Consider the following 21,854-nt stretch of genomic DNA (forward strand, 5'->3'; position numbering starts at 1 on the left):
CTGCTACTATAGCTCTAATGCTAATTATGTAATGCCGATATGACAATACAAATCATGTGGGCCAACTATGGCTCTAAGTTAATATATGTTGTGCCTCTAGGGCCCTGATGTGAAAAACTGTGCTGCTACTATAGCTCTAATGCTAATTATGTAGTGCTGCTATGACTCTAAGTCAATTTATGTGGGCCAACTATGGCTCTGAGTCAAATGATGCTCTGCTACTATGGCTCTAATTCAAATATGTTGTGCTACTAGGGCCCTGATGTAAAACACCGTGCTGCTACTATAGCCCTAATGCTAATTATGTAGTGCTGCTATGACTATAATTCAAATTATGTTGGCAAACTATAACTCTAATTTAAATCATGTTGTGCTACTATGGCTCTAATTCAAATATGTTGTGCTACTAGGGCCCTGATGTGAAACACTGTTCTGCTACTATAGCCCTAATGCTAATTATGTTGTGCTGCTATGACTCTAATTTAAATTATGTTGTGCTGCTATGACTATAATTCAAATTATGTTGTGCTGCTATGACTCTAATTCAAATATGTTGTGCTACTATGGCTCTAATTTAAATTATGTTGTGCTGCTAGGGACTCCAGCCCTGATGTGGCTACAGAGCCCTGGTGTGAAACACTGTTCTGCTACTATAGCTCTAATGCTAATTATGTAGTGCTTATATGACTCTAATTCAAATTATGTTGTGCCTCTAGGGCCCTGATGTGAAACACTGTGCTGCTACTGTAGCTCTAATGCTAACTGTGCTTCATGTCAGGGCCCTAGCATCACAACATAATTCGAATCAGAGTCATAGTAGCACAACAGTTAGCAGAACAATGGTGTGCTACTATGACTCTAATTCAAATAATGCTGTGCTACTATGGCTCTAATTCAAATATGTTGTGCTGCTAGGGCCTGATGTGAAACACTGTTCTGCTACTATAGCTCTAATGCTAACTATGTTGTGCTAATATAGCTCAAAATTAAATTATGATGTGCTACTATGACTCTAATCCAAATGATCTTGGCCAACTATGGCTCTAAGTCAAATGATGCTCTGCTACTATGGCTCTAATTCAAATCATGTTGTGCTGTTATGGCCCTAGTGGGAAACACTTTTCCGCTACTTTTGCCCAAATTCAATTTATGCTGTGCTGTCCTGGCCCTGATGTTAAACACTGATGTGCCACTGTAGCTCTAATGCTAATTATGTAATGCTGATATGACTCCAATACAAATCATGTGGGCCAACTATGGGTCTAAGTTAATATATATTGTGCCTCTAGGGCCCTGATGTGAAACACTGTGCTGCTATTGTAGCTCTAATGCTAACTGTGTTTCACGTCAGGGCCCTAGCAGCACAACATAGGTAGCATTAGAGCTACAGTAGCAGAACAATGTTGTGCTACTATGACTTTAATTCAAATTGTGTTGTGCTGCTAGGGCCCTGATGTGGAACACTGTGCTGCTACTACAGCTCTAGTGCTAATTATGTCGTGCTACTATGACTTTAATCTAAATGAACTTGGCCAACTATGGCTCTAAGTCAAATGATGCTCTGCTACTATGGCTCTAATTCAAATCATGTTGTCCTGTTATAGCCCTAGTGGGAAACACTGTTCCGCTACTGTAGCTCTAATGAGAATTATGTAATACTGATATGACTCTAATTCAAAGTACGTTGTGCTACTATGGCTCTCATTCAAATTATGGTGTGCTGCTAGGGACTCCAGCCCTGATGTGGCTACAGGGCCCTGGTGTGAAACACTGTGCTGCTACTATAGCTCTAATGCTAACTGTGTTTCACATCAGGGCCCTAGCAGCACAACATACCTTGAGTTAGAGTCATAGTAGCACAACATTGTTCTGCTACTATAGCTCGAATGCTAACTATGTTGTGCTACTATGACTCTAATACAAATTATGTTGTGCTGCTAGGACCCTGATGTGAAACACTGTACTGCTACTATAGCTCTAATGCTAATTATGTAGTGCTGCTATGACTATAATTCAAATTATTTTGGCCAACTATGACTCCAATTTAAATCATGTTGTGCTACCATGGCTCTAATTTAAAATATGTTGTGCCTCTAGGGCCCTGATGTAAAACACTGTGCTGCTACTATAGCCCTAATGCTAATTATGTAATGCCGATATGACTCCAATACAAATCATGTGGGCCAACTATGGCTCTAAGTTAATATATGTTGTGCCTCTAGGGCCCTGATGTGAAAAACTGTGCTGCTATTGTAGCTCTAATGCTAATTATGTAATGCTGATATGACTCTAATTCAAATTATTTTGGCCAACTATGGCTATGAGTCAAATTATGTTGGCCAACTATGGCTCTAATTTCAATTTTGTTTTGCTGCTATGGCCCTAGTGGAAAACACTGTTCCGCTACTGTGGCCCAAATTCAAATAATGTTGTGCTGTCCTGGCCCTGATGTAAAACACTGTTGTGCTACTGTAGCTCTAATGCTAATTATGTAGTGCTTATATTACTCTAATTCAAAGTAGAGTGTGCTACTATGCCCTTTCATTCAAATTAAGGTGTGCTGCGAGGGACCCTAGCCCTGATGTGGCTACAGGGCCCTGGTGTGAAACACTATACTGCTACTATAGCTCTAATGCTAACTGTGTTTCACATCAGGGCCCTAGCAGCACAACATAACTTGAGTTGGAGTCATAGTTATCATTAGAGCTATAGTAGCAGAACAATGTTGTGCTACTATGACTCTAATTCAAAGTACAGTGTGCTACTATGGCCCTGATGTGAAACACTGTACTGCTACTATAGCTCTAATGCTAACTGTGTTTCACATCAGGGCCCTAGCAGCACAACATAATTTGTATTAGAGCCATAGTGGCACAACATAGTTAGCATTAGAGCTATAGTAGCAGAACAATGTTGTGCTACTATGGCTCTAATACAAATTATGTTGTGCTGCTAGGGCCCTGATGTGAAACACCGTACTGCTACTATAGCGCTAATGCTAATTATGTTGTGCTACTATGACTATAATTCAAATTATGTTGGCCAACTATGACTCCAATTTAAATGACGATGTGCTACTATGGCTGTAATACAAATTATGTTGTGCCACTAGGGCCCTGATGTAAAACACCGTGCTGCTACTATAGCCCTAATGCTAATTATGTAATGCCGATATGACTCTAATCCAAATGATGTTGGCCAACTATGACTAATTTAAAATATGTTGTGCCTCTAGGTCCCTGATGTGAAACACTGTACTGCTACTATAGCTCTAATGCTAATTATGTTGTGCCTTTATGACTCTAATCCAAATGATCTTGGCCAACGATGGCTCTGAGTCAAATGATGCTCTGCTACAATGGCTCTAATTCAAATCATGTTGTGCTACTATGGCCCTGATGTGAAACACTGTACTGCTACTATAGATCTAATGCTAATTATGTAGTGCTGCTATGACTATAATTCAAATTATGTTGTGCTACTATAACTTTAATTTAAAATATGTTGTGCCTCTATGGCCCTGATGTGAAACACTGTGCTGCTACTGTAGCTCTAATGCTAATTAGGTAATGCCGATATGACTCTAATCCAAATGATCTTGGCCAACTATGGCTCTGAGTCAAATGATGCTTTGCTACTATGGCTCTTATTCAAATCATGTTGTGCTACTTTGGCCCTGATGTGAAACACTGTACTGCTACTATAGTTCTAATGCTATATATATATATGCAGTGCTGCTATGACTCTAATTCAAATATGTTGTGCTACTATAACTTTAATTTAAAATATGTTGTGCTACTATGGCTCTAATTCAAATATGTTGTGCTACTATGACTCTAATTTAAATTATGTTGTGCTGCTATGGCCCTGGTGTGAAACACTGTTCTGCAACTATAGCTCTAATGCTAATTATGCAGTGCTGCCATGACTATAATTCAAATTATGCTGGACTACTGCAGCTCTAATGCTAAGGTTTGATTACTTACCTCGTTATACAAAAGGTCATATTCAGCGGGCGGCGAGAATTGCTGCCCCCGCAAAGAAGACCGCTCTTTGTATGAAAAAATGGGTGGCTCTTAAAAGAGCCGTTGGTTTTTATCTTAAAGACGGCGATAACACGCTTTACTTTGAGCTGGTGTACTTGGTGACGGCCTTTGTGCCCTCGGACACGGCATGCTTTGCAAGTTCACCGGGAAGCAACAGGCGTACGGCGGTCTGGATTTCCCTGGAAGTGATGGTGGATCGCTTGTTGTAGTGAGCGAGACGAGAAGACTCACCGGCGATGCGCTCGAAAATGTCGTTTACGAAGGAATTCATGATGCCCATAGCTTTAGAAGAGATGCCGGTATCAGGGTGCACCTGCTTCAGAACCTTGTACACGTAGATAGCGTAGCTCTCCTTCCTTGACTTTCTGCGCTTCTTGCCTCCTTTGCCGGCCGTCTTCGTGACAGCCTTCTTGGAGCCCTTCTTGGGCGCGGTCTTTGCTGGATCAGTGGGCATAATGCTGCTTCTCGAGGAAACTTCGAGAGAATGAAAAAGGGCCGCCTCGCCGCCTCTCTATTTACAGACCTGCATTGTAATTACGTACAAGGGAAAGGAGTCGTATTATTGGTCACAAATCCAAACCTCATCATACAAGGCTCCGCCCTGGTCCCATCCTCTCCAGTTCCCTCTCCCCGCCCCACGCTTTGTTTCCCTGCCCGCCGTTTTGTGCGCGCACACGCACAGACAAATATGGTGTATATATATATATAGAGAGAGAGAGAGAGAGAGAGAGAGAGAGAGAGAGAGAGAGAGACTTTGAGACAAAACTGTAGTGCTTGTGCAAGGTTTTACCTTATTAGAATATATCTATAATTATTCCAAATTCTATTAGTCATATACACTTGAGAAAATAGTTCTTTCCTCCCCTTCTTCGCCACACACACACACACACACACACACACACACAGTAAAAGAAACAATAGCTCATTTTGTAATATTTGGGTGGCTCTTAAAAGAGCCGTTGTGTTCACGTTATTTGGTAGGTAAGCATTTAGCCGCCGAAGCCGTAAAGAGTGCGTCCCTGGCGTTTCAGGGCATACACCACATCCATAGCGGTGACGGTCTTTCTTTTCGCATGCTCGGTGTATGTGACTGCATCGCGGATGACGTTCTCCAAGAACACCTTCAGTACACCACGAGTCTCCTCGTAGATCAGACCGGATATACGTTTAACACCACCACGGCGAGCCAGACGGCGGATAGCCGGCTTAGTGATACCCTGGATGTTATCGCGCAGAACCTTACGGTGGCGCTTAGCGCCTCCTTTGCCGAGTCCCTTGCCACCCTTTCCTCTTCCAGACATGGTGCTGCTCTCACAAAGTCAAGCTGCTCAATAAAGAAGCCCCGCGCAATGCCCGCCTATTTATTCTCTCTCCACAGGACCTACTTGAGAACAGGCGAGGGGGCGGACCTAAAACCAACGATCACACAAAAGAATGTCTTCAAAGCGAAACGCCACAGCCGTTAACATGCTAGAGTCTTGTACTGCCTCAGGCTTTCTGTCAACACAAACATAGTGATATATAAATAGTAATAGTCATGTAGTGGAATTGATTTAATTTGGTTTTTGCTCACAGCATGGTACACTCAATGCAGTTCAACACACAAATATTTGAATTGAGAATTATAATCAGAACTGTTTTGACTCAGTTGCAATTTTTATTCCAGTAGAAGTATAAATCAAATTGCAGTTCTTGTTGCATTAAGTAGGCTTATATCATCATGAGGAATGCAAAATATTGCACACACTATGCTTTCAGTTACTTACACACTGTGCCACTACTGACCAGAAAGGTGTAAACCTGATGGGGGACAAAATATTGAGCTACTGTACATATGCAATTAAAAGGTTTTCGCATATCCCAACTCATCTGGAAGCTGGGGTCAGAGCGCAGGGTCAGCCATGGTACGGCGCCCCTGGAGCTGACAGGGCTAAGTGCCTTGCTCAAGGGCTCAACAGTGGTAGCTTGGCAGTGCTGGGGCTTGAACCGCTGACCTTGTGATCAGTAACCCAGAGCCTTAACCACTGGACTACCACTGCCCTGCTGCCACCACTACCAGTAGTAGTAGTAGTAGTAGTAGTAGCATTAATCTTGTACTATACTTGTCAACACACAAGAAATATAGCATGACTATTGTAGGAATGGCCCATGATTATTATTAAAATAACAAGCATTATTCTCATTTCTATTAATGTGGTACTATTTGCATTAGCAGTAGTAGCAATAGTAGTAGTCGTATTAGTAGTAGAAGTAGTAGAAGTAGTAGTAGTAGTAGTAGTAGTAGTAGTAGTCAGTTATCCATACATTTCAGTTATCCATACATCTCTCACATCGGCCCAAAAACTAGTATACAGAAGCTCCAGCATCTCAACCTGCATTTAGACGGATGTTCTGTAACCACTAGTTCAACGGTAAAAGACCTGGGTGTTATTTTAGACAGCGACTTGTCTTTCAAAAATCATATCAACCAAGTTACAAAAACAGCCTTCTTTCACCTTAGAAATATTTCTAAGTTAAGAAACATGTTGTCTATATCCGATGCAGAGAAGCTCGTCCATGCGTTCATGACCTCCAGAATAGACTACTGTAATGCATTACTAGGTGGATGTCCTGCGTCATTAATAAACAAGCTTCAGTTAGTCCAGAATGCAGCAGCCAGAGTTCTTACAAAGGTCAAGAAAATATGATCACATAACCCCAATCCCATCGTCCCTACATTGGCTTCCTGTTAAGTTTCGAATAGACTACAAACTATCACTTCTCACTTATAAAGCACTAAATGGTTTGGCTCCCATGTATCTATCCAGTCTTTTAACACTACGCTACAATCCGCCACGCTCCCTGAGATCTCAAAACTCTGGGCTTCTAGTTGTTCGTAGAATAGCAAAGTCCACTAAAGGTGGTAGAGCATTTTCACATTTAGCTCCTAAACTCTGGAATGGTCTTCCTGACAGTGTTCGGGGCTCAGACACACTCACCCAGTTTAAGTGTAGATTAAAAACATATCTTTTTAGCAAAGCCTACACATAACACACATCACATATCATAACCTTGTGCTCCAGAACATCTGATCACATGCACATTATCAACTTGTGCTGTTAATATCATGAACAGCAGCTACGCCAATTCCTCTCCACTGCTTCTCTTTCTCTCCCCATCCCGAGACACCCTGAGGTTTGGCCAGCTCCAGTCACCTCCCACCTCGTGATGATTACGGACCTTTGAAGAAGTAGATGCCGAACTCGCAAACATCCCGAACCATCTAGAGACGTACCAGTGCCATTTGGATCCCGCTACATGTGTGGAGTTTTGACATTGGACCTCCTGGAGTGTTTAAAGGCTCTGGCATGGAGAAGCTGATGCTGGATCTGTGGTGATCACAAATGCTGAGCTCATAAAACTCGGAGCTACTAACCATATAGACTGTTTAAGACTGCAGAAAGAACATCACTTATAATCTTATACTCCAGTAATCATGTTAGTTCTCACTGTCCAGTGTTCTGTATTGTTGAAAGATTTATGATCAAACTCTTGATGTCACCCAGATGAGGATGGGCTCCCCTTTTGAGTCTGGTTCCTCTCAAGGTTTCTTCCTCATAACATCTAAGGGGAGTTTTTCCTTGCCACAGTCGCCACGGCTTGCTCATCAGGGACAAATTCACACCATTCACCATCACTGTTGATTTGTGTAAAGCTGCTTTGAGACAACGTCTGTTGTGAAAAGCGCTATACAAATAAACTTGACTTGACATAGGTCAGGAGATTATGGTAATATTTGCATCAAGCATCAGAATGAGTGAGCATTGTGTGTACCTACATGGGCTGTAGAACATTGAGTAAATATATGTATATTATTTATCCAATTCAATAGAACGAAGTTTCAGAGACAGATGATGCTTCAGATACACAGTCACTTCTACAGCACAAATATTTTGATGGCACCTTAAAAAAAGGGAGAAATGTTCCTTTATTGAGAAAACATATATGCAGATGCAAATATGAGTGCAGGAACAGGAACTCACAAATCATTCGTGAACATCATTCCACCACAGCAGGAGCTGACAAGCTGAGCAAACCCAGTGCTCAATCTGCACTAGTGTCCAGAAGTATATGGACAGGGCCACATACTTTGTCTGTGAGTGTGTGCATCTTTTACCTATGCTGCAAAATATGCAGTAAGGTCTCTATGTATTTGGACAGTGTCACGCTGACTTGTACAAACTGTCAATAAAACTATTATTCTAGAACTTAGCGCATCACGACACATTTTTCTTGGTAACTGCTCCACTGTCACAAAGAGTGTGTATGCTCACTGAGTGCTCACCTGAATAGGAAATGTATATGCTATATATCTCTGCTTATATTTCCTAATACCGTACCATGTAGTGTAGACAGGCATCATTGATAAAGTGAACAATTCCTTTGACTTGACTTGACTTGACTTCGGTAATCAACAAAAGGTAGAGAGGAATGTGCACTTTCTAGATTTGGTCACACAATAGCAGTCAAGACCGATGCAGAACTACACACCATGCTGCCTTAAGCAATCATTATTATTATTTATGGTATTCATCAAACCCTATTCTTAACTCATTCCTCAACTTACTAAGAATAATTATTAGGATCATGGTTGTTAGTAGTAGTAGTAGTAGTAGTAGTAGATGTAGTAGAAGAATTAGGTCTGAGATGAGATCAGAACAAACAAACAAACAAACAACATACACGAATAACACTTTAAAAAATTGACCATAAACACTTCATACTAGTGTTTAAGGGTATACAGTATACAATCAAACAAAGAAACAAACAACATACACAAACAAAACTTAAAAAACAAAACAAACAAAAAAACCCCAATAAAATTAAAAAAAAAAAAAAAAAAAGACCAAAAACACTTCATATTAGTGTTTAAGAGTATACAGGGATATTCCTAATAAAGGCAGAGGTCGGTGGACGTTGTAGAGCTTGACTGCCATCGTGTGGCAATGTTTCCATGTGGCAGAAAAATGTAGATTAAAGGAATTGATGCTCACATCATTTTGTGTGATTATTGTGTATGGAACAGACATTTACTCTAGGGTTTCGCATTAATAGTTTGAGATGAGATCAGAACAAACAAACAAACAAACAAACAAACAAACAAACAAACAACATACACGAATACAGCCTTAAAGAAATAGACCAAAAACACTTCATACTAGTGTTTAAGATTTCTAGATTTGGTCACACAATAGCAGTCAAGATCAATGCAGAACTACACACCATGCTGCCTTAAGCAATCATTATTATTATTTATGGTATTCATCAAACCCTATTCTTAACTCATTCCTCAACTTACTAAGAATAATTATTAGGATCATGGTTGTTAGTAGTAGTAGTAGTAGTAGTAGTAGTAGTAGATGTAGTAGAAGAATTAGGTCTGAGATGAGATCAGAACAAACAAACAAACAACATACACGAATAACACTTAAAAGGGTATACAGTATACAATCAAACAAAGAAACAAACAACATACAGGAATAACACTTAAAAAGGGTATACAGTATACAAACAAACAAAGAAACAAACAATATACACAAACAAAACTAAAAAAAAAAATACAATAAAATTTGAAAATAAAAAAAAAGACCAAAAACACTTCATACTAGTGTTTAAGGGTATACAGGGATATTCCTAATAAAGGCAGAGGTCGGTGGACGTTGTAGAGCTTGACTGCCATCGTGTGGCAATGTTTACATGTTGCAGAAAAATGTAGATTAAAGAAATTGATGCTCACATCATTTTGTGTGATTATTGTGTATGGAACAGGCATTTACTCTAAGGTTTCGCATTAAAAGTTTAAGATGAGATCAGAAAAAACAAACAAACAAACACACACACAAACAAACAAACAACATTCACAAATAAAACCTTAAAAAAAATTTGACCAAAAACACTTCATACTAGTGTTTAAGGGTATACAGGGTTTCTTCCTAAAGTGAACTGTGAGTCTCTTTTTGTCTCGCTTCGTGTTTATCTAATAGGCCAGTAGAACACGTCATATATATCAAATTGCACTAGTGCCCATAACTATTTTGACAGCACAAGTTCATAGATCATTTGAATATCTCTTCTTTTGTCCAATGTTGCACAATATCCTGGAAAGTGTCAGTATATTTGGACTGTGTTACAATTTGAAGAGAGAAACAGAGTGAGAGAGTCAATAATGTCACATTAGATTAACATATGTCTCCCACTCTCTCTTTCTATCTCTCTCTCTCTCTCTCTCTCTCGCTTGAACACCTTCACCTCCTCCAGTCCCACACTCAGGGATGCGTATTGTACCCTTACTTATATTCACTTTTCCACTAATGAGTGCTTACCTGCCTAGGCCTTAGAAAGCATCATCAAGTTTGCTGATGACACCACAAATGGTAGGCCTGATCAGAGGTAAAGATGAGACGGCTTTCAGGGAGGAGATCCAGCGCCTAGTAATTCACACCAACAGAGATGTTGTGGAGTGTGAATTCAGCCTCAAGTTACTTCAAGTCCTTATCTTCGAGGATCTCACCTGGTCACTGAACTCTTCTCTCTACTTCGCACACCCATGACTTCAGTACCACTCAGATTACATCACTTCAATACCAGAAACTTGTTGGGATGTGAAGGGTCCGTTGTCTCATTTTACTGTGTACTGCGTCAGCTATATATGGTTGAAATGACAATAAAAGTTTCTTGACCTGACCTCTTGACTTGTCTCAACAACGCCTGTGATTGCTGAGGACACTTTAAAAGTCCTGTCTGTGCTACAGGATACTGGAGAACTTCTACAGCTGTACCATTTCTGTGTGGTACAGCAACTGCACTGCTCCAGGCCCTAAAAAATAAAATGGAAAATGAAAATTTCCCAATGAATCATTGGCACTCAGCTCCCCATCCTGGAGAACATTCACAAGAAACACTGTCTGGAAAGGGCGCAGCAGTTGTCTGTGCAGAGCTCACAAGATCATCAAGGACCCTTCACATCCCAGTCACAAACTGTTTAACCTCCACCATCAAGATCGAGATACAGAAACATACGCACCAGACCAGCAGGATCAGGGACAGCTTTATTTCCATCCACCATCACCACACTGAACTCTACACTACACCGTTAGATCACTGTATAAGCACTGTATATGTGAATGTTACATATTGTTTTTTGTTTACTCCGCATTCTCTACACATATTGTGCCTCACTTCCATCTGCACTACTATTATATTTATGTGTATCTGTATATACCTTACTGTACATCCTGCCACATTCATGTATATACAGATATATATATTTCTATCTATCTAACGAACCTCTGAGCAGATGCTAAATGCATTCTCTTAGCTCTGTACATGTATCTTGCACGATGACAATAAAGTCAACAATAAATCTAATCTAAAATATAAGATGAAATTACACTAGTGTCCATGAGTACTTGGAGAGGCCACTATTCATTCATTTCATTGTGTTGCTCTTGGTATTGCACATTTTCCACACAAATACATACACACACACACATATATATATATATATATATATATATATATATATATATATGTGTGTGTGTGTATATGTATTTGTGTGTGTGTATATGTATTTGTGTGTGTGTGTGTGTGTGTGTGTGTGGTCAGGTTTGGACGTATATGCACAGGGACACGACAACGAAAGAGAACATACACATAGTGCTTTAGATTCATGTTATGTCAAATTGTTCCTAACGCATAAAAACCATGTTTAAATGGTCAGAATCGTAGTCAGCATACTAAAGTTATAAGTGAGAGAATTAATCCTATGATGATGCAATTTATTGGTTTTTGGTTTGTTTGTCTCCCTTAGAATACAAACGAGAACACGAGAATGGGAAGTGACACTTTGGCCACAAGATGGCAGTCACGCTCCGTGCAGAACAGCAAGCGACCTTCTTTTTGCATTTATTATTATTATTATTATTACTACTACTACTGTCGCCAAGTACTAAAATAATCTATGATAAAATACACAAAATGCTCAGCGACAGAGCCAAAAAATCAGTGGTTTCCTGAAGCGCTCCATTCTTCTAAACTAGACACTATATAATCATTTGTTTAAAACAACCACGGTATAGACTTGCTCGTTTTACTGAGACAATGAGGTGGCTCTTAAAAGAGCCTTTGTGTATACTGGACAGAGTTATTGTTTAAGCGCGCTCTCCGCGAATACGGCGGGCCAGCTGAATGTCCTTGGGCATGATGGTCACTCTCTTGGCGTGGATGGCGCACAGGTTGGTGTCCTCGAACAGGCCGACCAAGTATGCCTCGCTCGCCTCCTGCAAAGCCATCACAGCGGAGCTCTGGAAACGCAAGTCAGTCTTGAAGTCTTGAGCAATTTCTCTCACCAGGCGCTGGAAGGGCAGCTTGCGGATGAGCAGTTCAGTAGACTTCTGATAGCGACGGATCTCTCTCAAAGCCACGGTGCCGGGCCTGTAACGGTGAGGCTTCTTCACGCCGCCGGTAGCCGGAGCGCTCTTGCGAGCAGCCTTGGTGGCGAGCTGCTTCCTGGGCGCCTTGCCACCAGTGGATTTACGGGCAGTCTGCTTAGTTCTTGCCATAGCGTTGAGCTCTGCACTTCGCGGACGAAAGACAGAATAAAAAGCGCTAGCAAACGCTGGCTTTATAAGCCTGAACGACGCCTCGCGTTCATTGGGCGTCTCGAAACCTCTCGTCTTGCATTGGATCGATCGCTATACGTCACTCGACGATTATTGGCTTAGACATAGTCAGCGCCACAGTTTGAACACCCCACCGCACCCCTTCCCTCCCTCCCTCCCTCCTCGGCTCTCTTGCGCAGCACTGTTTTCCTCTGTTCTATAGTTACACAAAAACGGCCGTCGCAATTTAGTTTCACTTTTCAGACCTTGTTTAACCAGCATACTTCCCTGTTATATTTATGCTTCTAAGTCACTAATGAGAATGTCATGATTACTAGACTATTCCAATGGGCCCTATTAAATGTGATTCTCTTGGGTGCAACTTTCTAGAATGAATACAATGATATACACAAAGCATACACAAAGTAACAAACTTGCACTTTTTGAGTCAAAGTGGGTGGCTCTTAAAAGAGCCTTTGGGTACTGACAAACACAGCATTGGACGACTTTACTTGGTCTTGACAGCCTTCTCAGTCTTCTTGGGCAGAAGTACAGCCTGAATATTAGGCAGCACACCACCCTGAGCGATGGTCACTCCGCCGAGCAGTTTGTTCAGCTCCTCATCGTTACGCACGGCGAGTTGCAAGTGTCGGGGAATGATACGAGTCTTCTTGTTATCACGGGCAGCGTTGCCAGCCAACTCCAGAATCTCAGCGGTCAGATACTCCAGCACAGCCGCCAGGTAAACGGGAGCGCCGGCACCGACGCGCTCAGCGTAGTTGCCTTTACGCAGAAGCCTGTGCACACGGCCTACAGGAAACTGCAGTCCTGCCCTGGATGAGCGAGTCTTAGCCTTGGCCCTGGCTTTGCCACCGGTTTTGCCTCTTCCACTCATTTTGCTGCAGATCAGATTTGTTCAAGGAACAAGTCGATAATAGTGAACGCTTCGCGCTGAAAACTCAGTGATATAGGCAACACAGCCACTCTCTCATTGGCTTAGAACGCCATGTGATCAACATCCAATCACAAATGCACGAATGGTGAAACTCATTCAGCCTTAGCCTTAGCCTACCCCCCCACTCCACACACACACACACACTCCCTCCCCACCCCAATAGTCTCTCTGTGTGTGTGTGTGTGTGTGTGAGAGACTGAGGATTGAGCGCGCGCTCATGGGAGACACAGGGATCAGAATACAACATTCATGTGAAATGTGTACAACGATACATATAGCATATATCATGTAATAAGCATCTCTATACCTGTGTCTGTCGCTGTTTTGAAACTCTACATAGTTTGCGTATTCATATGTCATAAATCCCTATCTTGTATTCGCTTTCACTTTCATCATGGGAGAATCCAAAATGTTGCTCTTTGGGGGAAAATATAGGTGGCTCTTAAAAGAGCCGTTTAGTTAAGGTAGACATGAAATAAACAAACAAACAAAAATGTTTACTTCTTCTTGGGCGCTGTCTTTTTCGCCTTTGCAGCCTTGGGCTTCGCCGCTTTGGGCTTCACGGTCTTTGCTTTCTTGGGGCTCTTGGCTGCTTTTTTAGGAGTCGCCGGCTTTTTCGCTTTCTTCGGGCTCTTGGTGGCTTTTTTAGCAGCCGCTGCGGGCTTCTTTGCCTTCTTCGGGGACTTCTTGGCAGCGGCAACAGGTTTCTTGGCCGCCACCTTCTTGGGCTTCTTCGCTGCGGCGGGTTTCTTCGCCTTAACAGCGACGGGCTTCTTCGCCTTAGTTGCGGTCTTCTTTGCGGGCTTCTTGGCTTCGGTCTGCTTCTTGTTTAGCTTGAAAGAGCCAGACGCGCCGGTCCCTTTGGTCTGTAGAAGAGTTCCCTTCAGCACGAGACCCTTGACAGCGAGCTTGACGCGGGAGTTGTTCTTCTCCACGTCGTATCCGCCGGCGGCCAAGGCTTTCTTCAGGGCGGCGAGCGACACACCGCTCCTCTCCTTGGACGAGGAAACCGCTTTGACGATGAGCTCGCCGACGCTGGGGCCGGCTTTCTTGGCCCTCGACGCTGCTTTCTTTTTTGGCGCTTTAGCCGGCGCGGCGGCGGGCGCGGGAGCAACTTCTGCCATCTCTCTAGTATCTCTAGTATCTCAGTGCGAGTCAGACTCTGTATACGCTGTGTAACACACAGAAACCTCCCGCCCCTCTGCTGGTGGGCCGGTCTTAAAACCAAGCATGAGAACGTTGTAGACTCAACCGGGCCGAATCAGTGCGCTTCCGCGACACGCTCGCGAGTGTGTTTTCTCGCAGCGTTTCTCGTCGTAAATAAGACGCCGAAGACAAGATCCCGCGCTATTATGCACACATTTCGCGCGTACGGGCTTGCAAGTGTTCCCCGATGCCCGTCATGGCCGAATAAAGAGCAGTGGTCGCTCGCGTTTTGCACGAAAGTGCACCGCGCGCCTGGCGCTCGAGCCGGCGCTCGGCGTATTTGGTGCAGAGTGCAGTGTAAAAAGGGGTGAGTAACAGCCATGTCGGTGGAACAGCGTGTGTTTCACGTGAACGGCGAGCCTTGTCAATGTGTCTGACGCATTGGCAGTGTGTGAGTGCTGTGCGTAGTATTGGGAACGCTGGCTCTTGTGGGCTGTGTGAAGCACATGTGTTAGTGTATGGAGCAGGTGTGCAAACTCCCCGTGTGCCTCCCGCAGCCGGACTCCCTATGTCTTTGTCATCGTCTGGTCTTCGCCACTCGGCCTGGCGCGCCTCGTGCACGGTCCCGTCCTCTAGTAGTCCCAAGCCGACAGGTGTGCCTCGTTGCCCGCTTAACCCTAATTCCAATCAGGTCAGGCTGCACTAACCCTAATTGGAACAGTGCCAACCCTAACCCTAACCCTAACTCCATGTCATTCAGGCTGCGCTAACCCTAATTCGAACAGTGCCAACCCTAACTCCATGTCACTCAGGCTGCGCTAACCCTAATTCGAACAGTGCCAACCCTAACCCTAACTCCATGTCACTCAGGCTGTGCTAACCCTAATTCGAACAGTGCTAACCCTAACTCCATGTCACTCAGGCTGCGCTAACCCTAATTCGAACAGTGCCAACCCTAACCCTAACCTTAATTCCATGTCATTCAGGCTGCTAACCCTAATTGAACAGTGCCAACCTAACCCTAACCCTAATTCCATGTCACTCAGGCTGCGCTAACCCTAATTCGAACAGTGCCAACCCGAACCCTAACTCCATGTCACTCAGGCTGCGCTAACCCTAATTCGAACAGTGCTAACTCTAACCCTAACTCCATGTCACTCAGGCTGCGCTAACCCTAATTCGAACAGTGCCAACCCTAACCTAATTCCATGTCATTCAGGCTGCGCTAACCCTAATTCGAACAGTGCTAACTCTAACCCTAACCCTAATTCCATGTCACTCAGGCTGCTTTAACCCTAATTCGAACAGTGCTAACCCTAACCCTAACCCTGTTCCATTCAGGCCGCTCTAACCCTCAATTGAACAGTGGTAACCCTAACCCTAACTCCATGTCACTCAGGCTGCTAACCCTAATTGAACAGTGCTAACTAACCCTAACTCCATGTCACTCAGGCTGCTAACCCTAATTCAACAGTGCTAACCTAACCCTAACCTAATTCCATGTCACTCAGGCTGCTAACCCTAATTCAACAGTGCCAACCTAACCCTAATTCCATGTCATTCAGGCTGCTAACCCTAATTCGAACAGTGCCAACCTAACCCTAACCCTAATTCCATGTCACTCAGGCTGCGCTAACCCTAATTGAACAGTGCCAACCCTAACTCCATGTCACTCAGGCTGCTAACCCTAATTCAACAGTGCTAACTAACCCTAACTCCATGTCACTCAGGCTGCGCTAACCCTAATTCGAACAGTGCTAACTAACCCTAATTCCATGTCATTCAGGCTGCTAACCCTAATTCAACAGTGCTAACTCTAACCCTAACCCTAATTCCATGTCACTCAGGCTGCTTTAACCCTAATTCGAACAGTGCTAACCCTAACCCTAACCCTGTTCCATTCAGGCCGCTCTAACCCTCAATTGAACAGTGGTAACCCTAACCCTAACGCTGAATACCTTTGTGCTGCACTAAGCCAAACTCAAATTAAGTTGTGCTGCTATGGCCTTGATGTGAAACACTGTTGTACTACTAGGGCGCTAATGCGAAATATGTTGTGGTGCCATCACTCTAATTCAAATGATGTAGTGCTGTTTTGGCCCTGATGTGAAACACTGTTCTGCTACTACAGCGCTAAAGCTAATTATGTAGTCTTACTATGACTCTAATTCAAAAGATGTTGTGCTACTATGGCAGTAATATAAATTATGTCGTGCGGCCATGGCCCAAATTCAAATTATGTTGTTTTACTATAGCCCTAATTCAGATTTTGTTGTGCTACTATGCCTCTGAATGGAAGTATGTTGTGCTGCTATGGCCTGACGTGGATCCATGTTCTTCAACTATAGCTCTAATGCTAATTCTGTTGCGCTACTATGATTCTAATTCAAATTATTTTGGCCAACTATGGCTCTAGGTCAAATAATGGCGTGCTACTGTAGTTCCAATTTAAAATATGTTGTGCTTCTAGGGCCTTGATGTCAAACACTGTTGTGCTACAGTAGCTCTAATGCTAATTATGTAGTGCTGATGTGACTCTAATTAAAATTATGTTAGCCAACTATGACTCTAATTCAAATTATGGTGTGCTGTTATGGCCCTAGTGGGAAACACTGTTCCGCTACTGTGGCCCAAATTCAATTCATGCTGTGCTGTCCTGGCCCTGATGTAAAACACTGATGTGCCACTGTAGCTCTAATGCTAATTAGGTAACGCCAATATGACTCCAATACTAATCATGTGGGCCAACTATGGCTCTAATTCAAATTATGTTGGCCAACTATGGCTCTAAGTTAATATATGTTGTGCCTCTAGGGCCCTAATATGAAACACTGTGCTGCTACTATAGCTCTAATGCTAACTGTGATTCACATCAGGGACCTACCAGCACAACATGATTCGAATTAGAGCCATAGTAGCACAACATAGGTAGCCTTAGAGCCATAGTAGCAGAACAATGTTGTGCTACTATGACTTTAATTCAAATTCGGTTGTGCTGCTAGGGCCCTGATGTGAAACACTGTGCTGCTACTATAGCTCCAATGCTAATTATGTTGTGCTGCTATAACTATAATCCGATTTATGTTGGCCAACTATGGCTCTAACTATGTGCTGCTATTATTGCTCTAATCCAAATGATATTGGCCAACGATGGCTCTAAGTCAAATGATGCTCTGCTACTATGGCTCCAATTTAAATTATGGTGTGCTGTTAGGGCCCTGATGTGAAACACTGTGCTGCTACTATAGCTCTAATGCTAATTATGTAGTGCTGTTATGACTCTAAGTCAAATTATGTTGGCCAACTATGGCACTAATTAAAATTATGTTGTGCTGCTAGGGCCCTGATGTGAAACACTGTGCTGCTACTGTAGCTCTAATGCTAACTGTGTTTCACGTCAGGGCCCTAGCAGCACAACATAATTTGAATCAGAGCCATAGTAGCATAACATAGGTAGCATTAGAGCTACAGTAGCAGAACAATGTTGTGCTACTATGACTTTAATTCAAATTGTGTTGTGCTGCTAGGGCCCTGATGTGGAACACTGTGTTGCTACTACAGCTCTAGTGCTAATTATGTTGTGCTACTATGACTCTAATCCAAATGATCTTGGCCAACTATGGATCTAAGTCAAATGATGCTCTGCTACTATGGCTCTAATTTAAATCATGTTATGCTGTTATGGACCTAATGGGAAACACTGTTCCGCTACTGTGGCCAAAATTCAATTTATACTGTGCTGTCCTGGCCCTGATGTTAAACACTGATGTGCCACTGTAGCTCTAATGCTAATTATGTAATGCTGATATGACTCCAATACAAATCATGTGGGCCTACTATGACTCTAACTCAAAGTATGTTGTGCTGCTAGGGCCCTGATGTGAAACACTGTGCTGCTACTATAGCTCTGAAGCTAATTATGTAGTGCTGCTATAACTCTGTCAATTTAAGTGGGCCAACTATGGCTCTAATTAAAATTATGTTGTGCTGCTGGGGCCCTGATGTGAAACACTGTGCTGCTACTGTAGCTCTAATGCTAACTGTGTTTCACATCAGGCCCTAGCAGCACAACATAGGTAGCATTAGAGCTACAGTAGCAGAACAATGTTGTGCTACTATGACTTTAATTCAAATTGTGTTGTGCTGCTAGGGCCCTGATGTGGAACACTGTGCTGCTACTACAGCTCTAGTGCTAATTATGTCGTGCTACTATGACTTTAATCCAAATGAACTTGGCCAACTATGGCTCTAAGTCAAATTATGCTCTGCTACAATGGCTCTAATTCAAATCATGTTGTGCTGTTATGGCCCTAGTGGGAAACACTGTTCCGCTACTGTAGCTCTAATGAGAATTATGTAATACTGATATGACTCTAATTCAAAGTACGTTGTGCTACTATGGCTCTCATTCAAATTAGGGTGTGCTGCTAGGGACCCCAGCCCTGATGTGGCTACAGGGCCCTGGTGTGAAACACTATACTGCTACTATAGCTCTAATGCTAACTGTGTTTCACATCAGGGCCCTAGCAGCACAACATACCTTGAGTTAGAGTCATAGTAGCCCAACATTGTTCTGCTACTATAGCTCTAATGCTAACTATGTTGTGCTACTATGACTCTAATATAAATTATGTTGTGCTGCTAGGGCCCTGATGTGAAACACTGTGCTGCTACTGTAGCTCTAATGCTAACTGTGTTTCACATCAGGGCCCTAGCAGCACAACATAGGTAGCATTAGAGCTACAGTAGCAGAACAATGTTGTGCTACTATGACTTTAATTCGAATTTTGTTGTGCTGCTAGGGCCCTGATGTGGAACACTGTGCTGCTACTACAGCTCTAGTGCTAATTATGATGTGCTACTATGACTCTAATCCAAATAATCTTGGCCAACTATGGCTCTAAGTCAAATGATGCTCTGCTACTATGGCTCTAATTCAAATCATGTTGTGCTGTTATGGCCCTAGTGGGAAACACTGTTCCGCTACTGTGGCCCAAATTCAATTTATGCTGTGCTGTCCTGGCCCTGATGTTAAACACTGTTGTGCCACTGTAGCTCTAATGCTAATTATGTAATGCTGATATGACTCTAATTCAAATTATGTTGTGCTACTATGGCTCTAATTAAAATTATGTTGTGCTGCTAGGGCCCTGATGTGAACACTGTGCTGCTACTATAGCTCTAATGCTAATTATGTGGTGCTGCTATGACTCTAATACAAATTATGTTGTCCAACTATGACTCTAATTCAAATTATGTTGTGCTGCTGGGGCCCTGATGTGAAACACTGTGCTACTGTAGCTCTAATGCTAACTGTGTTTCACGTCAGGGCCCTAGCAGCACAACATAGGTAGCATTAGAGCTACAGTAGCAGAACAATGTTGTGCTACTATGACTTTAATTCGAATTTTGTTGTGCTGCTAGGGCCCTGATGTGGAACACTGTGCTGCTACTACAGCTCTAGTGCTAATTATGATGTGCTACTATGACTTTAATCTAAATGAACTTGGCCAACTATGGCTCTAAGTCAAATGATGCTCTGCTACTATGGCTCTAATTCAAATCATGTTGTGCTGTTATGGCCCTAGTGGGAAACACTACTGTAGCTCTAATGCTAATTATGTGTGCTACTATGACTCTAATATAAATTATGTTGTGCTACTATGGCTCTCATTTAAATTATGGTGTGCTGCTAGGGACCCCAGTCCTGATGTGGCTACAGGGCCCTGGTGTGAAACACTATACTGCTACTATAGCTCTAATGCTAACTGTGTTTCACATCAGGGCCCTAGCAGCACAACATACCTTGAGTTAGAGTCATAGTAGCACAACATTGTTCTGCTACTATAGCTCTAATGCTAACTATGTTGTGCTACTATGACTCTAATATAAATTATGTTGTGCTGCTAGGGCCCTGACGTGAACACTGTGCTGCTACTAGCTCTAATGCTAATTATGTGGTGCTGCTATGACTATAATTCAAATTATGTTGTCCAACTATGACTCCAATTTAAAATATGTTGTGCCTCTAGGGCCCTAACCCTAATTCGAACAGTGCTAACCCTAACTCCAACCCTAACTCCATGTCATTCAGGCTGCGCTAACCCTAATTCGAACAGTGCCAACCCTAACCCTAACTCCATGTCATTCAGGCTGCGCTAACCCTAATTCAACAGTGCTAACTCTAACCCTAACCCTAACCCTAATTCAACAGTGCTAACCCTAACCCTAATTACATGTCACTCAGGCTGCTAACCCTAATTCCATGTCACTCAGGCTGCTAACCTAATTCGAACAGTGCCAACCCTAACCCTAACTCCATGTCATTCAGGCTGCGCTAACCCTAATTCGAACAGTGCCAACCCTAACCCTAACCCTAATTCCATGTCACTCAGGCTGCGCTAACCCTAATTCGAACAGTGCTAACTCTAACCCTAACTCCATGTCACTCAGGCTGCACTAACCCTAATTCGAACAGTGCTAACTCTAACCCTAACCCTAATTCCATGTCACTCAGGCTGCTTTAACCCTAATTCGAACAGTGCTAACCCTAACCCTAATTCCCATCAGGTCAGGCTGCACTAACGCTAATTCGAACAGTGCCAAACCTAACCCTAATTACATGTCACTCAGGCTGCTTTAACCCTAATTCGAACAGTGCTAACCCCAACCCTAACCCTGTTCCATTCAGGCTGCTTTAACCCTCAATTGAACAGTGGTAACCCTAACCCTAACGCTGAATACCTTTGTGCTGCACTAAGCCAAACTCAAATGAAGTTGTGCTGCTATGCCCTTAATGTGAAACACTGTGCTACTATAGCTCTAATGCTAACTGTGTTTCACATCAGGCCCTAGCAGCACAACATACCTTGAGTTAGAGTCATAGTAGCACAACAGTTAGCAGAACAATGGTGTGCTACTATGGCAGTAATATAAATTATGTTGTGCTACTATGACTCCATTTCAAATAATGCTGTGCTACTATGGCTCTAATTTAAAATATGTTTTGCCACTAGGGCCCTGATGTAAAACACTGTGCTGCTACTATAGCCCTAATGCTAATTATGT

At 42.8% G+C, this 21,854-nt stretch overlaps 4 protein-coding genes and 1 long non-coding RNA gene across 5 annotated transcripts in view; 1 reads left to right on the plus strand and 4 right to left on the minus strand.

Annotated features, from left to right (window-relative positions):
- Positions 1-9,519, plus strand: part of LOC124391284 — a 10,292-nt gene extending 773 nt beyond the window's left edge. Inside the window, exon 2 of the long non-coding RNA XR_006926924.1 lies at positions 7,801-9,519. This is a non-coding gene — a long non-coding RNA (uncharacterized LOC124391284). The remainder of the gene's footprint in view (positions 1-7,800) is intronic.
- LOC124391282 (histone H2B-like) lies at positions 4,069-4,570 on the minus strand. Its single transcript, XM_046857757.1, has one exon. The coding sequence runs from the start codon at positions 4,498-4,500 to the stop codon at positions 4,123-4,125; it is 378 nt and encodes a 125-aa protein (XP_046713713.1). The 5' UTR covers positions 4,501-4,570; the 3' UTR covers positions 4,069-4,122.
- Positions 4,986-21,854, minus strand: part of LOC124391283 — a 25,414-nt gene continuing 8,545 nt past the window's right edge. The window contains exons 4-6 of the mRNA XM_046857758.1: positions 12,318-12,655; positions 6,072-6,086; positions 4,986-5,351 (exon numbers count right to left, since the gene is read on the minus strand). Of these exons, the coding sequence (XP_046713714.1) occupies positions 5,036-5,351; positions 6,072-6,086; positions 12,318-12,655 (669 nt within the window). The 3' untranslated portion in view covers positions 4,986-5,035. The remainder of the gene's footprint in view (positions 5,352-6,071; positions 6,087-12,317; positions 12,656-21,854) is intronic.
- LOC124391280 (histone H2A) lies at positions 13,142-13,630 on the minus strand. Its single transcript, XM_046857755.1, has one exon. The coding sequence runs from the start codon at positions 13,578-13,580 to the stop codon at positions 13,194-13,196; it is 387 nt and encodes a 128-aa protein (XP_046713711.1). The 5' UTR covers positions 13,581-13,630; the 3' UTR covers positions 13,142-13,193.
- Positions 14,076-15,570, minus strand: LOC124391279 (histone H1-like). Its single transcript, XM_046857754.1, has one exon. It carries the CDS (start codon positions 14,762-14,764, stop codon positions 14,138-14,140), a length of 627 nt encoding a protein of 208 aa, XP_046713710.1. The 5' UTR covers positions 14,765-15,570; the 3' UTR covers positions 14,076-14,137.

The sequence above is a fragment of the Silurus meridionalis genome, chromosome 9 (genome assembly GCF_014805685.1).
Source record: "Silurus meridionalis isolate SWU-2019-XX chromosome 9, ASM1480568v1, whole genome shotgun sequence".
In the NCBI taxonomy this organism is placed as follows: Eukaryota; Metazoa; Chordata; class Actinopteri; order Siluriformes; family Siluridae; genus Silurus; species Silurus meridionalis.